General features: G+C 41.2%; 1 protein-coding gene across 7 annotated transcripts in view; it reads right to left on the minus strand.

The window, feature by feature from the left end:
- The window catches only part of LOC124615425 (cap-specific mRNA (nucleoside-2'-O-)-methyltransferase 2), a 310,465-nt gene that overhangs the window by 228,706 nt on the left and 64,021 nt on the right, over positions 1 to 17,738 (minus strand). For all 7 annotated transcript variants that reach the window (XM_047143304.1, XM_047143300.1, XM_047143301.1 and 4 more), the window contains one exon: positions 16,762 to 17,062. In XM_047143304.1, coding sequence (XP_046999260.1) covers positions 16,762 to 17,058 — 297 coding nt within the window. In that variant the 5' untranslated portion in view covers positions 17,059 to 17,062. The remainder of the gene's footprint in view (positions 1 to 16,761; positions 17,063 to 17,738) is intronic.

Consider the following 17,738-nt stretch of genomic DNA (forward strand, 5'->3'; position numbering starts at 1 on the left):
AGCCTCTGGCTCTGCTTTTGATGACCAGCCACCAGCCACCAACGTAAGTTAACATGAACCACTTCCCCTTCCGTTGCATATTTCAATTAATTGCTTGGCCTCCTAGACTGGCCTAAACCTGGTAACTTCCGACCCTAGGCGCGCGCCTTTTACACTGTTCACTGAAATATATCCTCTTTATTGTACCTAATTTCCTGTTTTGTCTTTTAACGGCAGCCCTGGATGCCCACTTTCAAATCCTGACCGCTCGACCTCCTGCACACTGTCATCACGAAACATATCTAACAACCTTCTCCCCCTTTCCCTGCCCTTATACATTAACATTTAGGAGGCATTTACTATCAAATACAGTTCAAGATATTGTGGAAATTGGAAATCACCATGTTTATGCTGCAGAAGGCTTCTTGCGCACAGGAGACTTGGTCATTTGAATGGACAAAGTATGGCCTTATTGCTGAATATGGAAACTGGGCTGGAAAATTGTGGAAAGAATAATGCACATGAGGTCTGTTTCCAGGGGAAGCATGCCAAACCAAAATACAAATCAAGTCAACGTAGATCTACGAAGTCTTACAACTCATCCATACATATCTCTGTGGAACTATGGGGAATAAATCCTTAGGAGGTAACTAATATTTCCTAACATTCACAGATGAATTTGCTAGATACCTTCATGTTTATTTTATCAGTTCCACAAGGATTAAGTTAATCATGAATTGGCTGTTTATAGCAAAATGGTCTAAAGACAAATGGGCAAGCAAATTAAAATTACTAGATCAGACAATGGATCAATATATGTAAACAGACACTTTAAGGAACAGTTGAATGAAATGGGTATCAGGCATCAGGCTGCCATTCACAGTAGTCCCTCTCAGGATGGAGTTGCATGTGAGTATCTATTAATAGTGCCTGTCTGCAACTTTTCCCATGGTAAGGTCTTTTAACTTCATAAAGTGGGATTTCCTCTTCCAACTTTCCATTTAGATATGCTATTTTCATGTCCAATTGATGAATTAATAGTTGTTCCTTACTTACCTAAAAGATGAATATTTCTCTATTGGCGAGAGTCTCATTATAATGTATTTCTTCTTTCTGGCAGTATCTGTTAACTACCAATCTGGTCTTGTGTTTTGATATTGCACTCTTAGGATTTTAATATTTAATACCCATCTTGTTCTTAGTGGCTTTTTATTTTCAGGCATGTCAACCATTCATTAATTATCTAAAAATAATTGTAATCTTCATGACCTGGGTCCAGGTCATGAAGATATCATTAATGAACCTGAAGCAGACGAGGGGTTTGGTGTTTTTGGGAAGCTAGGAAGGTCTCTTCTATATAGCCCATAAAAAGGTTGGCATAGGAGGGTGGCATCAGGTGCCCATGGGCCACAGATTTGTTTATATACCTTAGTCTCAAATGAGAAGTACAGGGCTATTACAAATGATTGAAGCGATTTCATAAATTCACTGTAGCTCCATTCATTGACATATGGTCACGACACACTACAGATACGTAGAAAAACTCAAAGTTTTGTTCGGCTGAAGCCACACTTCAGGTTTCTGCCGCCAGAGCACTCGAGAGCGCTGTGAGACAAAATGGCGACAGGAGCCGAGAAAGCGTGTGTCATGCTTGAAATGCACTCACATCAGTCAGTCATAACAGTGCAACGACACTTCATGACGAAGTTCAACAAAGATCCACCAACTGCTAACTCCATTCGGCGATGGTATGCGCAGTTTAAAGCTTCTGGATGCCTCTGTAAGGGGAAATCAATGGGTTGGCCTGCAGTGAACGAAGAAACGGTTGAAAGCGTGCGGGCAAGTTTCACGCGTAGCCCGCTGAAGTCGACGAATAAAGCAAGCAGGGAGCTAAACGTACCACAGCCGACGGTTTGCAAAATCTTACGGAAAAGGCTAAAGCAGAAGCCTTACCGTTTACAATTGCTACAAGCCCTAACACCCGATGACAAAGTCAAACGCTTTGAATTTTCGGCGCGGTTGCAACAGCTCATGGAAGAGGATGCGTTCAGTGCGAAACTTGTTTTCAGTGATGAAGCAACATTTTTTCTTAATGGTGAAGTGAACAGACAAAATGTGCGAATCTGGGCAGTAGAGAATCCTCACGCATTCGTGCAGCAAATTCGCAATTCACCAAAAGTTAACATGTTTTGTGCAATCTCACAGTTTAAAGTTTACGGCCCCTTTTTCTTCTGTGAAAAAAACGTTACAGGACACGTGTATCTGGACATGCTGGAAAATTGGCTCATGCCACAACTGGAGACTGACAGCGCCGACTTCATCTTTCAACAGGATGGTGCTCCACCGCACTTCCATCATGATGTTCGGCATTTCTTAAACAGGAGATTGAAAACCGATGGATCGGTCGTGGCTGAGGTCATGATCAGAAATTCATGTCATGGCCTCCACGCTCTCCCGACTTAACCCCATGCGATTTCTTTCTGTGGGGTTATGTGAAAGATTCAGTGTTAAACCTCCTCTACCAAGAAACGTGCCAGAACTGCGAGCTTGCATCAACGATGCTTTCGAACTCATTGATGGGGACATGCTGCGCCGAGTGTGGGAGGAACTTGATTATAACATAACAAATTTGATGTCTGCCGAATCACTAAAGGGGCACATATCGAACATTTGTGAATGCCTAAAAAAACTTTTTGAGTTTTTGTATGTGTGTGCAAAGCATTGTGAAAATATCTCAAATAATAAAGTTATTGTAGAGCTGTGAAATCGCTTCAATCATTTGTAATAACCCTGTACTTGTGGGCTAGGATAGAGTCAGTAAGGTGTATGAGGAATGAGACAGTAAGTTTGGAGTCTGAAGGACACTGGTAAAGGTAGTGTTCAATAGTGAACTGTGATGAGTAGGGATCCAGGAAGTAAAGGGGAAGGGATGGTGGAGTCGGAGAAGGAAGTGGCTGGTGACTTTGATGTGGGAGGCTACATTATGGGCAATTAGTTGGAGGTGTTGGTTAATGAGTACCGAAATTCTTTCAGTGAGGGCACAATAAACAGCCACAATAGGGTGTCCAGGATTGTTAGGTCTGTGGATTTTGGGGAGCATGTAGAAGGTCGGTGTGTGGGGTGTCTTAGGGGTGAGGAGGGAAATGGATTCAGAGATGTTCTGGAAAGGGCCTAGGGCTTTACGCAGCGATTGGAGTTTGTGCTGGACTTTTGGGATGGGGTCAATCTGGCAAAGTTTATAGGTGGAGGAGTCAGACAATTGGCAGAGGGACTTCTGCCATGTATTCACTGTGATTCATAACAACAATGGCGGAAAATTTGTCTGCAGGTAGGATGATTAGGTCAGGATTTGTTTTGAGGTTATGTATGGCTGTTCGTTCTTCTACTGAAAGGTTGGTGTTCTGAGGCAGGGATCAGGGAAAGGATGGTGAGGCTAAGTTGGAGGTATGGAATTCTTGGAAGGTAACCAGCGAGTGGTTAGGTGGGAGGGGTGGGGAATCACAGTTGGATGGTGGTACGAACTGGAAGAGCCTGGGTTTAATGTTGGAATTAGGATGTTTTTGGTTGGAGTGATTAGCAGCAAAGAAGTGCTTCCACTGCAGGGATTGGAAGAAGGAAAGTAGGTCTTTGACAACTTTGACAAGTCCAACATTGTTAAATTTGGTTGTAGGGTAAAGGTGAGGACTTTGGATAGGACTGGAACTTCTCTGGAGCTGAGAGTGTTGGTGGAGCGTTTAAAAACAGTGTTATGGAAATGTTTTGGCTCTGGATTTGCTGGAAGGTTGTTTGGCGCCATTCTTCAATCCCTACTCCATGGCACCCTCCTATGTCAAACTTTTTATGGGCCATCTAGTGAAGAGCTTTCTAGCTTCCCAAAACACCAAACCCCTAGTCTGGTTCAGATTCATTGATGATATCTTCGTGATCTGGACCCATGGCCAAGACACCCCTATCTTCATTCCTTCACAATCTCAACACGTTCTTCACGTGATCCTTCTCAACCCAGTATGCCACCTTCCTAGATGTTGACCTCCTCCTCTCTGATAGCTCCATCTGCACCTCTGTCCATATTAAACCCACCAACAGTACCTGCATTTTGACAGCTGTCATTCTTTCCACAACAAAAAATCCTTCCCATGAAGCCCGACTACCTGGGGACAGCATATCTGCAGTGACGAAAACTCCCTTGCTCAGTATGCTGAGGATCTCATCCAGGCCCTCACAGACTGGCACTATCACCCAGATAAACAGATCTCCCATGCCATTTCCCCTCAAACCCCAATCCTCCAACCACCCCCAAAACCAGCGACAGGGGAGTGTACCCTTCATCACCCAGTACCACCCTGGAATGTAACAACTGAACCACATCCTTCACTAGAGCTTTGATCACTTATCATCATGCCCTGAAATGAGGGACATCCTTCCCAAGATACTTCCCACCCCTCCTAAAGTGGTATTCCACTGCCCACCCAACTACTACAACATCCTAGTCCATCTCTATGCCATTCTCAATTTAACCCAATGCTGCAAGGTTCATATCCCTGTGGAAGACCCAGGTGCAAAACCTGGCCAATCCACTCACCCAGCACTTCCTGTAACAGTCCTGTCACAAGTTTATCTTGCCCCATCAGTGGCCAGACCACCTGTTAAAGTAGCCATGTCATATACCAGCTCTACTGCAATCATTGCACAGCTTTTTATATTGTTAAGCTGCCAACCAGCTGTCCACCAGGATGAACAGCCACCACCAAACTGTAGCCAAGAGCAGAGCAGACCACCCTGTGCTACAACATGCAGCTGAATATAACTCACTCTAGTTCAATGTCTGCTTCACTACCCGAGCCAATTGGATCCTTCCGTCCACTACCAGCTTTTCTGAAATGCACAGATGGGAGTTATCCTTACAAAACATTCCCCGCTCCCGTAATTATCCCGGCCTCAACTTATGGTAACATACTGTCTCCACACCCTCTACCCAACAGTTTTCAACCCCTCTGGCCCGTCATCTCCTCCCCATTCTCATCTGCCACCCAGTTTATTCACAGCCCTCTGCCAACACATCCACCAGTCTTTCCACCCTCCTCTCCCTTTCTATTCCCCCTACCCCCTGCCTGACTACCTCCTGACGCTCCGCCTTTTGGCAGTCCACTTCTACTTCCACTTCCACTTCCACTTCTCCAGTGTGTGCGCGCGCGTGTAGCAGAAAGCTATATGTGAGTGTCTTTTAAACGTACCTGTCTACAACTTGACGTATCTTCTTTACGGTAAGTAGCAATCTATCTTTTCCTACATTGTTGATATTCCTACCTGGCGTTTCCATTCCTTGATTACTAATGGAAAAAGGAAGAGTTGGCATTTGAAGAAACACATGTACGGATTAAAGACGAGTGGCCATTGCTGGAATAAATGTTTACACAAAATTTTGATAAAACTGGACATGTCACACTCAAAAGCAGATCCAAGTATACATTGTAAAAGAAGCAAGGGAAAAGATACAGTCATGGATAGATGATTTTTTTTTTTTTTTTTTTTCATTTTGATCAATAGCGAAATTAAAATGGAACTTTTTAAAAAAACAGGTACAGTCAGAATTTAATATACATGACTTAGGGGACGTTTATCAATACTTAGGCATGAAGATTCTAAGAAGTACCAATAGAAAAGAACTATGGATTGATCAGTCTCTGTAAACAAGAACTATCTTAGAAAAGTTCAGTGTGGAAAATTGTAAGCCTATTTCTACCCCAATGGAAAATAATGCTGAACTGTCAAACTGATGAGGAAAAGAAATGTAAAGAAAGATAACCCTACTTGGAAGCTGTAAAAAGTCTACTGCATTTAGCACAGATTTCCAAACCAAGCACTGAAATGGCTCAACTGCTGAGGTCATTAGTCCCCTAGAACTTAGAACTAGTTAAACCTAACTAACCTAAGGACATCACAAACATCCATGCCAGAGGCAGGATTCGAACCTGCGACCGTAGCGGTCTTGCGGTTCCAGACTGCAGCGCCTTTAACCGCACGGCCACTTCGGCCGGCCAAGCACTGAATTTGCCAAAACTGCTGGAAGCAAGTTTTTCAATGCTCCAAGAGAAAAACAATGGATAGCTATCACAAAAATATTCAGATATTTAAAGAGAACTACTAATTATAAGCTGAAGTATTCTATAAAGGAAAATGTAAATTTAGAAGGGTGCAGTGATGCAGACTGGGGAAGTGAGCTGGAAAGCAGACAGTCCATCACTGGATGTTGCTTTAAACTAATGGTAAGATTGATATCGTGGTCATGTAAGAGACAGAGGACAGTTGCTTTGAGCACCATGGAAACTGAATATATGGCCTTATTCTCCACTATCCAAGAAGTTCTACGGATTAGAACACTGATGGGTGAAATAGAATCTCTTACAAAAATAAAACCAACTGTGATATTTTGTGATAATATGGGAGCTATTAAACTTACCAACAATAATGTCACCAGTGTAAGATCCAAACATATTGACATAAAGCATCACTTTATAAGAGACAACCTGGAGCAGGGAAATATAACCGTCAATTATCTATGCACAGAAGACATGTTATCGGATCTCCTAACCAAGCTTCTCAATAAGGACAAGTTTCAGAAGTTGGTGGCATATTATTGTCTAGCCTGTGAAGTACAGGGTTATTACAAATGATTGAAGCGATTTCACAGCTCTACAATAACTTTATTATTTGAGATATTTTCACAATGCTTTGCACACACATACAAAAACTCAAAAAGTTTTTTTAGGCATCCACAAATGTTCGATATGTGCCTCTTTAGTGATTCAGCAGACATGAAATTTATTATGTTATAATCAAGTTCCTCCCACACTCGGCGCAGCATGTCCCCATCAATGAGTTCGAAAGCATCGTTGATGCAAGCTCGCAGTTCTGGCACGTTTCTTGGTAGAGGAGGTTTAAACACTGAATCTTTCACATAATCCCACAGAAAGAAATCGCATGGGGTTAAGTCGGGAGAGCGTGGAGGTCATGACATGAATTGCTGATCATGACCTCGGCCACGACCGATCCATCGGTTTTCCAATCTCCTGTTTAAGAAATGCCGAACATCATGATGGAAGTGCGGTGGAGCACCATCCTGTTGAAAGATTAAAATAGCTCCCTGCTTGCTTTATTCGTTGACTTCCGCGGGCTACGCGTGAAACTTGCCCGCACGCGTTAAACCGTTTCTTCGCTCACTGCAGGCCAACCCATTGATTTCCCCTTACAGAGGCACCCAGAAGCTTTAAACTGCGCATACCATCGCCGAATGGAGTTAGCAGTTGGTGGATCTTTGTTGAACTTCGTCGTGAAGTGTCGTTGCACTGTTATGACTGACTGATGTGAGTGCATTTCAAGCACGACATACGCTTTCTCGGCTCCTGTCGCCATTTTGTCTCACTGCGCTCTCGAGCGCTCTGGAGGCAGAAACCTGAAGAGCGGCTTCAGCCGAACAAAACTTTGAGTTTTCCTACGTATCTGTAGTGTGTCGTGACCATATGTCAATGAATGGAGCTACAGTGAATTTATGAAATTGCTTCAATCATTTGTAATAGCCCTGTATAGTGTTCAATATCTGAAAAATATTTGTTCAAGTGGGAGTGTTGGGAGATATATGAATAAATTATTTATCCAGTGTTTATAGCTGTGCATAGTTTACACTGTGGCGAGTGCATTACCTTTCTGAAATGGTGTTACATGATTATTGAGCATCAACGAAATCCTTGATGCTCCACCAAACTAAAGAATCAAATAGTATGACAGTGCACCAAAGTACGAAGGATGGGAGTGCTTGGAAAAATGGAATGTTCCAACCTCTTTAGTCACAAAAATTCAGATAGAGAATGATAAAGGCGAGAACAGTGTACAAAGAGGAGAGTGGAGATCAAAGTGATTTAGAACAAAGGAAAGTATGTAACTGGGTAGTTTCTCTTCCACAGTACTTGTCAGGACATACCATAATGAAGGGCATAAAGAAAGTGTGAAAAGAGAACCCATATGCTCTTATATCTGAAGATGATCTCACCATCTGGAGTGAAACAAACAAGGGAGCACAGAGTAAACTGGATATGTGAAACAACAAGTTCAGAGAGTTCGGTTTAACTTTGAGCGAAAACGTAAGAGCGGCAATGTGAATGAGCAGAACAATATCTTGACGTAATCCATTTTTGGAGGGAAAGTAGATTAAGAATGTGAATTGGTAGTGATGTAGGAAGTGATAGGAATGCAAATCTTTGGGTTCTGAACACGGAAACCACAGGATTTAAATTATTCACTCTAGTACAAAGATTTTTCTAGGTGTAAGGATGTTCCTAAGAGTTAAACAGAGCATGTTCAAAACTTTCCTTCTGTGCACTATATCCTACAGAGTGGAGAGCTATATTGCAGCTAAAAGACATGTAAGACATTTACAAACTTTTGAAACAAAAATCCTTAGATCTGCTCTACAAAACACGAGGGGAGAAAGGATCAAAAATGAGTGCATATGGAAAGACCTGCAAGTTTTAAGTGACCATGCAAGACAGGCTGAGTGCGATGAAACTGAAGCAGTTTGCTCGTGTAAAACAGGTGCAGCCTAATGCTAGGCACAAATTTAAGAAGCGTATACTGTGTGGCTCGATACAGCACAAAGAGTGTTTTTGTAACTTAACAGGTTCAAGTGGGACCACGCGGATTGGGATGCAACACAATGGGGTCACAACATGCACCCGCACCAGGTCATGTGGCTTTGTGGCTGTGGCACAGAATCTCGTGCCGTGAGCCACACGAGCACTGTGAGACGGGTGAGGCAGGGAGCGGGAATGCAGTCCTCCCATATCGTCCCTTTGGCACCGCACGTATGGGCAGTGGTAGTATTGACCATCCAAAAATCATAACCTTACTATATAGTAATTTTATTATCACTGCATAGTGTTTCGTTTTTTGCCATATTCTATCTTTCTTCACTAACACACTATGTGTTTCAGTTATTTATATCTACATAAGTTTTATTGTTTCATTTCATTATTGTTTTTCTTTTGTCAATAGCAATGCATAGTTCAGTGACTGGTGAGCTATTAGCCACTGGAATTATATTTTTGGCCTCCACAATGTTTTCAGATCACACGAAGGGGGACACAGTTCATCATGAGATTAGTGAAAAAGGAAGTAACAAAGTAAATAAAATCATATCATTAACAAGCAAGGCAGGAAATTTTAAATATTATGCTGTGAAACAAGGTTGCTTACACCTTGCCTATTATGCTGGTGTGTATGTACTGTGTGTTAGAAAAATTCGAAAAGTAGGAATTTCCATAGATGTAAGCTGTTGAGAAACCCCCATGAGCGAAAATATTTTAATTAGCGCATAGTGATGAGAAAAAGCATTTCAGTGGCTGCATACGCAGCATTGATAAACTAATTACACAACAGGCAGCACAAATGAAGAGTGTGGTCTATATTATTCCGCAAGTGTGAGTAACCTGAAAGAGTCTGGTGACACGACATATTTAATTCACTGAAATATATTGCTGACAAAGGTAGATCCATATTCATGACAAGTTTTTTCCAACGACGTGAACTCTTCCCATCACGAGGCACACCTGGTTAGCTTCCGCATTTTTGTTGGGTGAATTATTCCCAGCTGCTGACAGTACTTTGACTATTGTCTTGTGCACTGGATCAATCATTTACTTTTCTCAATAATAACTATTTCATTTGTGAATCACACATTGCCAGTTTAGCATGCCATAGCTGGGTAACCAGCCTCTGGCATGTGCACGTCACTTATCTGATGAGCGCACTAGTCATCATTTTCATATTGCTCAGGTGACAAACAGGAAGAAAATCTTTTGGTATGCTTCCATCCCAGTTGTTCAGTGTTAAAAATATGATGGGTCATGGAGATTCTATAAAATTGGTGATTTGTTTTTGTGTGAATTGTTAATCATTTTTCATTCGAAGAAGCATTGTCACTTGTGAGTAACTGCTACATTTTTCTTGTTGGCGGTTTTAATTGTGCTACTTTTCCCAAAACACAGTACAATTTGCACAAACTCATCTTCCAGCAGCAGCTGCAGCTGTAGAGCGTCTCATTAAACCACCAATTAACAGCCAGAGAGGCCAACAGCTTACGGAAAAATCTCATTGTGTCCATATTCAGTAACATAATAAATTTCATGTTTATTTTCATACTGGGAATTTCTCTTCTCACCAGCTGTCGATGTCCCTTAAAATACAGTACTGGTTTGGAAAAAATAAAAAAAACTATACCTTCTGCTATATAACCGCATATAAGAAAGTTCAGTGTGTTAACGATTTGGCAAAATACTCTCTTCCTCGAGTGCTATCACGTGCCAAAATCTCATTTTGACATCTCTACCAGTTAAGGAGATACGAGGGATGTTATGAATATTTCATTCTCGCATGCATTTGATCGGGAGTGAACATGCTACATATGAACCACTTTCTCAAGATCAAAGACAGATGGAATCTCCTCCTGAACCTAAAGAAAAATTCAATATGTTAGCTAAATTTCATACACAGCAACACGTGGTCTAAAATGCACCAAATGAAAAATCATAGCGACCACTATTTTTTGTTGCAAACTTTTCGAATTTTGCACATTGTCTTACTTAAATAGGTATTTCAGAATAAGTATGACTATTAGCAAGATGATGACAACTTCGCCATGAAGCTGACATATAACTCTACAAGTAACGTATAAATCAAATATTTTTATTCAATAGTTCCTTTAAAATCATTTGAGAAAGATTACAGGGTGAACGCGGTTTGATTCGTCAGTGCTGTGTGTCGCCAAGTGGTGCTGTAGTGTCGTGTCACATTACACATGCTATACGTGTCTCAATTTGCGCTTAGCCTAACAGAATTCCCCATCACTACTTGTAATGGAAGGTGCCAGGATGAATATCAGCTGGATGCAAGAAAGAGAGTGGACAAGAGTAAAGAAGACCTTGCATGAAAGGGACAGATGTGGGATTCTGTGGTGAGGGGGAATTTACCAGACAGAAATATATGTAGGACAATTGTTTGAAAACATCCTATTCAGCTTGCGTGAAGGGCTCCTTTATGACAAAGTTAACAGGACGTATTGAACATATACAAAGAAGGACACCCTCAAATGATCACAGGTGTGTCTGACCCATGGAAGTCAGAAATGCTGAAACAGCTGAATTGGCAGCCACCTGAATGTTGTAGTAGTAGTAGAAGTAGTAGTAGCTGTTGTCGTCGTCGTCGTCGTCGTCGTCGTCTTCTTCAGTCTAGAGACTGGTTTGATCCTCCAATGCTAAACTGGTGATCCATTGATGCCTCAGAATATGTCCTACCAACCGATCCCTTCAATTATCCAGTAAACATCAATTTCCAAATATTCAGGAACTGGTACCAAGCAAAGAACCTAAGAATATACTACAGTCCTATGTGTAATTCCTTGAGGGACCACGAAGACAAGATTATTCTAATTACAGTGCACAGAGGCATTCAAGAAGTTGTTCCTGAGCTAAGAAGTCCTGCCTGTGCTCCTCATGCGAATGGAATGGGAAGAAATGTTAAGTTGTGGTACAATGGGAGCCACCCTCTGCTATGTACACTAGTAGCCATTAAAATTGCTACACCACGAAGATGATGTGCTACAGACGCGAAATTTAACCGACAGGAAGAAGATGCTATGATATGCAAATGATTAGCTTTTCAGAGCATTCACATAAGTTTGGCATCGGTGGTGACACCTACAATGTGCTGACATGACGAAAGTTTCCAACCAATTTCTCATACACAAACAGCAGTTGATCGGCTTTGCCCGGTGAAACGTCGTCGTGATGCCTCGTGTAAGGAGGAGAAATGTGTACCATCACGTTTCCGACTTTGATAAAGGTTGGATCGTATCGTAATTGCGGTTTATCGTATCGCGAGATTGCTGCTCGCGCTGGTTGAGAGCCGATGACTATTAGCAAAAGATGGAATCGGTGGGTTCAGGAGAGTAATATGGAATGCCGTGCTGGATCCAACGGCCTCGTATCACTAGCAGTTGAGATGACAGGCATCTTATCCGCATGGCTGTAACAGATCATGCAGCCACGTCTCGATCCCTGAGTCAACAGATGGGGATGTTTGCAAGACAACAACCATTAGCCTGAACAGTTCGACAACGTTTGCAGCAGCTCAGAAACCATGGCTGCGGTTACCCTTGACGCTGCTTCACAGACAGGAGCGCCTAAGATAGTGTACTCAAAGACGAACCATCATTTTTTCGGACGAATCCAGGTTCTGTTTACAGAATCATGATGGTCTCATCCGTGTTTGGCGACATCGCCGTGAACGCACACTGGAAGCGTGTATTCGTCATCGCCATACTGGCGTATCACCCGGCGTGATGGTATGGGGTGCCATGTCTCGGTCACCTCTTGTTCCCATTGACGGCACTTTGAACAGTGGACATTACATTTCAGATGTGTTCCGACCTGTGGCTCTACCCTTCATTCGATCCCTGCGAAACACTACATTTCAGCAGGATAATGCACGACCGCATGTGGCACGTCCTGTACGGGCCTTTCTGGATACAGAAAATGTTCAACTGCTGCCCTGGCCAGCACATTCTCCAGATCTCTCACCAACTGAAAATGTCTGGTCAATGGTGGTCGAGCAACTGGTCATCACAATACGCCAGTCACTACTCTTGATGAACTGTGGTATCGTGTTGAAGCTGCATGGGCAGCTGTACCTGTACACAGCCATCCAAACTCTGTTTGACTCAATGCTTAGGCGTATCAAGGCTGTTATTACGGCCAGAGGTGGTTGTTCTGGGTACTGATTTCTCAGGATCTATGCACCCAAATTGCGTGAAAATGTAATCACATGTCAGTTCTAGTACAATATATATTTGTTCAATGAATACCCATTTATCATCTGCATTTCTTCTTGATGTAGCAATTTTAATGGCCAGTAGTGTACTTCATAGTCATTTGCATAGTATGGGTGTAGATGCACTATATGGGTAGCATTTGTTGGTGTGCACTTTTTTATGCTTGAAACTATTCATATACTAATAATGTACGAGAAGATTCAGAATCTACTTTCTATCAAACTTCATTAATTTTATGACTGGTTATTCAACACTGCAGCCACTTTGCATCCCGAGACCATGAAGGCCTTAAAGTTTTGTTACTACACCTTATCAGTCAAACAATGCCAACTGCTCTCAGGAATCTCCAGCAATGAACCCACAAATCATCTGTGAAGCTGCAAGTATTCACTGGATCCAATGAAGTTACATTCACATATTGACTGAACTCTATCAGCTGTGAATGAATATGTTTACCATATGCTACTTTACCAAAGGCTGCAATTAAAAAGGCTCTCCAATAAAACACAAATTGAAGGATATCAATGCCTGGAAAAAAATGGGGAAAAAAAGGAGTACACCTGGAAAGATGATATCGATTTTAATCCTATGCCACTTGGGGGGGATGGTAGATGTACTGATACCTGTTTTAACATCATCTGCCAACAGATAGCACAGTAGCATAGCTGCCACAGCACCATCTGTGTCTATCCTTTAATAGGGATAGCCCACAGCCAGAAGGCTGAGGGTGTTGCAAATGTGTTAAGCAAGCAGACAACTATCACACACACACACACACACACACACACACACACACACACACACACACACACACAAACACCCTTCCGAGTGGGAGGATTATCCTTTCGGAGACTTGCAGCACAAATCTGATGTGCTGTGTTAGGTGTGCAACGGTGCTGGTATCTGTGGTCCATGAACATCCACACATTTGTAGACGAGGTTCCGGAAGTCCATACTAGAAAGACACCTGCCAGGATCATGGTATTTTAAGGACCGCAGTGGAAGATTGTACAGGTACCACAGCACAGATAACAGGGCTTGTGAGCCCAGAAGTGTCAACACAAACCATTGTGAACCAGTTATTAGCAATGGGGCTATGGACACACACACCCTAGGCTATCTTCCACTCACACCACTGAATCGACATGCACAGCTTGATTGGTGTCATCAGAGGATCACTTGGAAAATGGTTTGTGGGATTAAAGGGACCAGACTGCAACGGTCATCGGTCCACTTGGAAAATGGAATGGCATGTTGTTGTCTTCAGCAATGAAAGCAGATTCTGCTTTGATGGTCATTTGCATGAACAATGTAGACTTGGTGAGTGCTGTCTTATAGAATGCATTCGTCCAAGACACACTGGCCTTATGGTCTGGGGTACGATAAGATACAAATCTCATTCACCTTTGGTGTTTCTGGAGGGGATGCTAACCAGCACTCGGTATGTGGAGAATGTTGTTACACCTGTTCTTTTGCCACTCTTGCAACAGGAAGGTGACGCATTGTTCCAACACGATAATGGTCACCCACATACTATCTGTGAAATTCAACATGCTCCACAAAATGCGCAGCAATTTCCGTGACCGGAACCATCTCCGGACTTTTTTCCAAACTCTTAAAAACCTATGTGAACAGTTCAAGCAGATATGGTATAACATACGCCAGGATAGTATTCACCTTCTGTATGATCAACTGGATCCCAGAGTCAGCCTCTTCATCGTCACCCGTGGAGGCTATGCCACATACTAATATGGGTGTTTCAGCATGGATTGATACCTGTTACCTCTGAACTGTTTGTGCTACCGATCTGTAAATGTAACTGTTTCATGTACTCCATATGCACAGTTCCAAGAATAAGTCTTGAGTGATTTGGAAACCACTGAAAGGGTGTACTACTTTTTTTTCTGGTAGTGTATTTACCCCATCATGGAACCAATATATCATCCTAGATCCTAAATAAAAATTACGTTAGCTTCCTAAAGTGAGCGCACAATACAATTTTTAGTTTTACACATTTTCCATGTGCAACATGGCACCTTAAGATAAGTTACATGAATATTAATAAACATCTAAATGGAAATTTTAATGTTACACTAATAATGTAGTAGTATAAGACTGGCTCATTTTGTTTTATTGGTTTGAAGCCATGTTTAGTTCAGCTCGTCACCGAATTTTTTTGTTTTGCTCAGAGGATGAAAGTTCTGTCAAAACTTCTGCAGCACTCTCAAATCACTGAAGGTCTATCAAGGAAATCCTATTATAGATATAACTAAGTACTTTTTGAAGATACTTTGCACTTTCATAAATAACACCAAAAAAAAAATTAACTTATTCAGACTGAGCTACCTAAATACAGGGTGTACGTAAAGTCCGGGAACAATTTCAATTATTTATTGCACAAGAACCAAACATTGTACAGATATCATACATATGTCATTTTGAACAGAAACCCTGAAAGCTTTTTTTTTTTCCTTCTTCGTGTAAACCGCCACAGCGTCGTTTGGTAATACGCCAATAGTCAGCAATAGTCGCAAACATGGCGCGTTCAGGTGCAGAGTGAGCTTTCTGTGTGTTAAGAGTTAAAAATGGCCTCTCCGATCACCAGATCTCACTCCATTTGACTTTTTTCTGTGGGGACACATTAAAAATCTGGTCTATGTACTGCCTCTACCATGTGATGTAGCAGAGCTCCGAGAGAGAATACGGGAAGTGACGATGCCATGCTGGCATGCTGGGACGGGTATGGCAAAAATTCGATTACTGTATTGATGTCTGTCACTCATGGTTCACATATTGGCATATTGAATGTTTGTAAAAAAAATCAAGAGTTTCTCTTCAAAATGCAATATATATGACTTCTGTACTATGTTTAGTTCTTGTGCAATAAATAATTGAAAGTGTTCCTGGACTTTATGTACACCCTGTATTTGTATCAAGGTTGCAGCATGGTTCCAACTAAATTATGAATGTTATTACAAAACAATACGAGGAGTTCTAGTAACTTTTTGTTGGTGCCATTAAGAGTGTGGTAAATCTCTGATATTCATTATAGCAATTTTCACATCAACAACCAAAGCTGTTGAAGGCTTTTTAATTCTGGCAGCTAGTCATAAAAATTGCAAACAAGTGTAGTTAAAATTTACATTTGAAAGTGGGACAACATAGTCTTACAAAAGGACTTGTTGCTTGCCAGGTAAAATAAATGCATAAATAAATTAACTACTATTTCTGTAATAACATTTGTTTAAATTAAATATACCCTAAATAATTTTCATAGACATTAGACACATTTCTCATTCAGTTTTATGCATGTCACACCTCAACAATTCACTCACTGTGACGGTTTGCACAAAATGTGGAATATGTGAAGCTACCTAAGATTTCATTCATCATTCATAAACACGATTTGGATATTACAATCAGAAATGAAAATACTTAAAACATAGCAATACACAACTAGAGTCACACTGAAAAATAAAGTGGACAATTGCTACACTAGAGAAGATGATGGCAAGCAGAGTGCCCTAGTAACTATTTCACGACTTAGTTTGCTGTAATACTCATGTACACAGGGTCATCAATTTAACAGATTTCTGCTGCCAGTAATGAAATTATTACTCAGCTGACTTTAATGCAAGTTTCTATTAGAAAGGAATACTGTTAAAATTAAAAGATCTTATCACCTGAAACAAACCTCGTAGTGTCTTCTTTTTTCATTCCTGCATTTATTTTACAAAACAATCACAACAACACAAAAAATGATAATGTTAAGACTTCTGAAAGTGAACAAAACAAGACAATAAATAGTTGTTATACTGAATGTTCTGTACCAAACCCTACACAACAGTTATTGGGGATAATAGTAATAATATTTTATCCAAAGTCATTTATGAAACACATACTTGCCAGTCATCAGTTGTGAACATTTCATCTGGTTCTGGTAACCGCCATGTATGCAGTGATGGATCAAATGAGAATTTCTTTCCAAAATGTTGCAAAACTCTTTCATGTATCTCCCTGTATGTCTCTCGTGTAAGTTTTGATTTCTTGAAATCACGTTGTGGACCAAAGGAATGTGGTAATCTCTCATTTTTATTGACCAAGCTGCTGCTGCTGCTGCTAATGTGTGTTGCATCCCATGAATTATTTCGATGATGAAAATCTCTCTTCCAATTACTGTTATGGCCTATTCCTTCCATTGTTCTACGAAACACACAAAAATTAAAAGCTGTGTATAAGCAAATTTCAAAAGAACAAAAATTTTACAATTAACAAAATTGGGCCAAATAACATTTCATTTTTGTTAAACTGTAATGGCAACACACACAAAATCATCTCAAAAAGTTGTTGAAAACACCAAATGTGAGTGCTGTACCATAAAAATTGTGTCAAGGTAATTTTTAAATATATAGAAAATGATGATCAATGGTCAATATCACCAGTGCCTTATTAGGTGTAACTGAAAACAAAGTAATGAATGTTGTCAAATCACAAGAAACTTCTTGTTATCTTCAGGAGTTCCCAATGACCAATTGTTTTCTGCACACTCTGGACAACAGTACCTAGCTCAATACCAGAGAAATATTAAAATTTGTCATACACCAGGAAAACCTAAAATCACACGGTACACTCGCTGATGATGATGCTCAGTTTGTGGGGCGCTCAGCTGTGTAGTTAACAGTGCCCATATAAATTTCCAACCTTTTCTCAATCCAAGCTCGCCACTTTCGTGAATGATGAAAACAACACAAACACCCAGTCATCTCGATGCAGGTGAAAATACCTGACCCCGCCGGTACGCTCGACACAGACACAGCAAGAGCTCAAGAGAACTCTTTATACCCCACCTGTAGTTGGCATCAACTGTCTTCCATGACTT

This window comes from Schistocerca americana, chromosome 5 (assembly GCF_021461395.2).
Source record: "Schistocerca americana isolate TAMUIC-IGC-003095 chromosome 5, iqSchAmer2.1, whole genome shotgun sequence".
Lineage (NCBI taxonomy): Eukaryota > Metazoa > Arthropoda > Insecta > Orthoptera > Acrididae > Schistocerca > Schistocerca americana.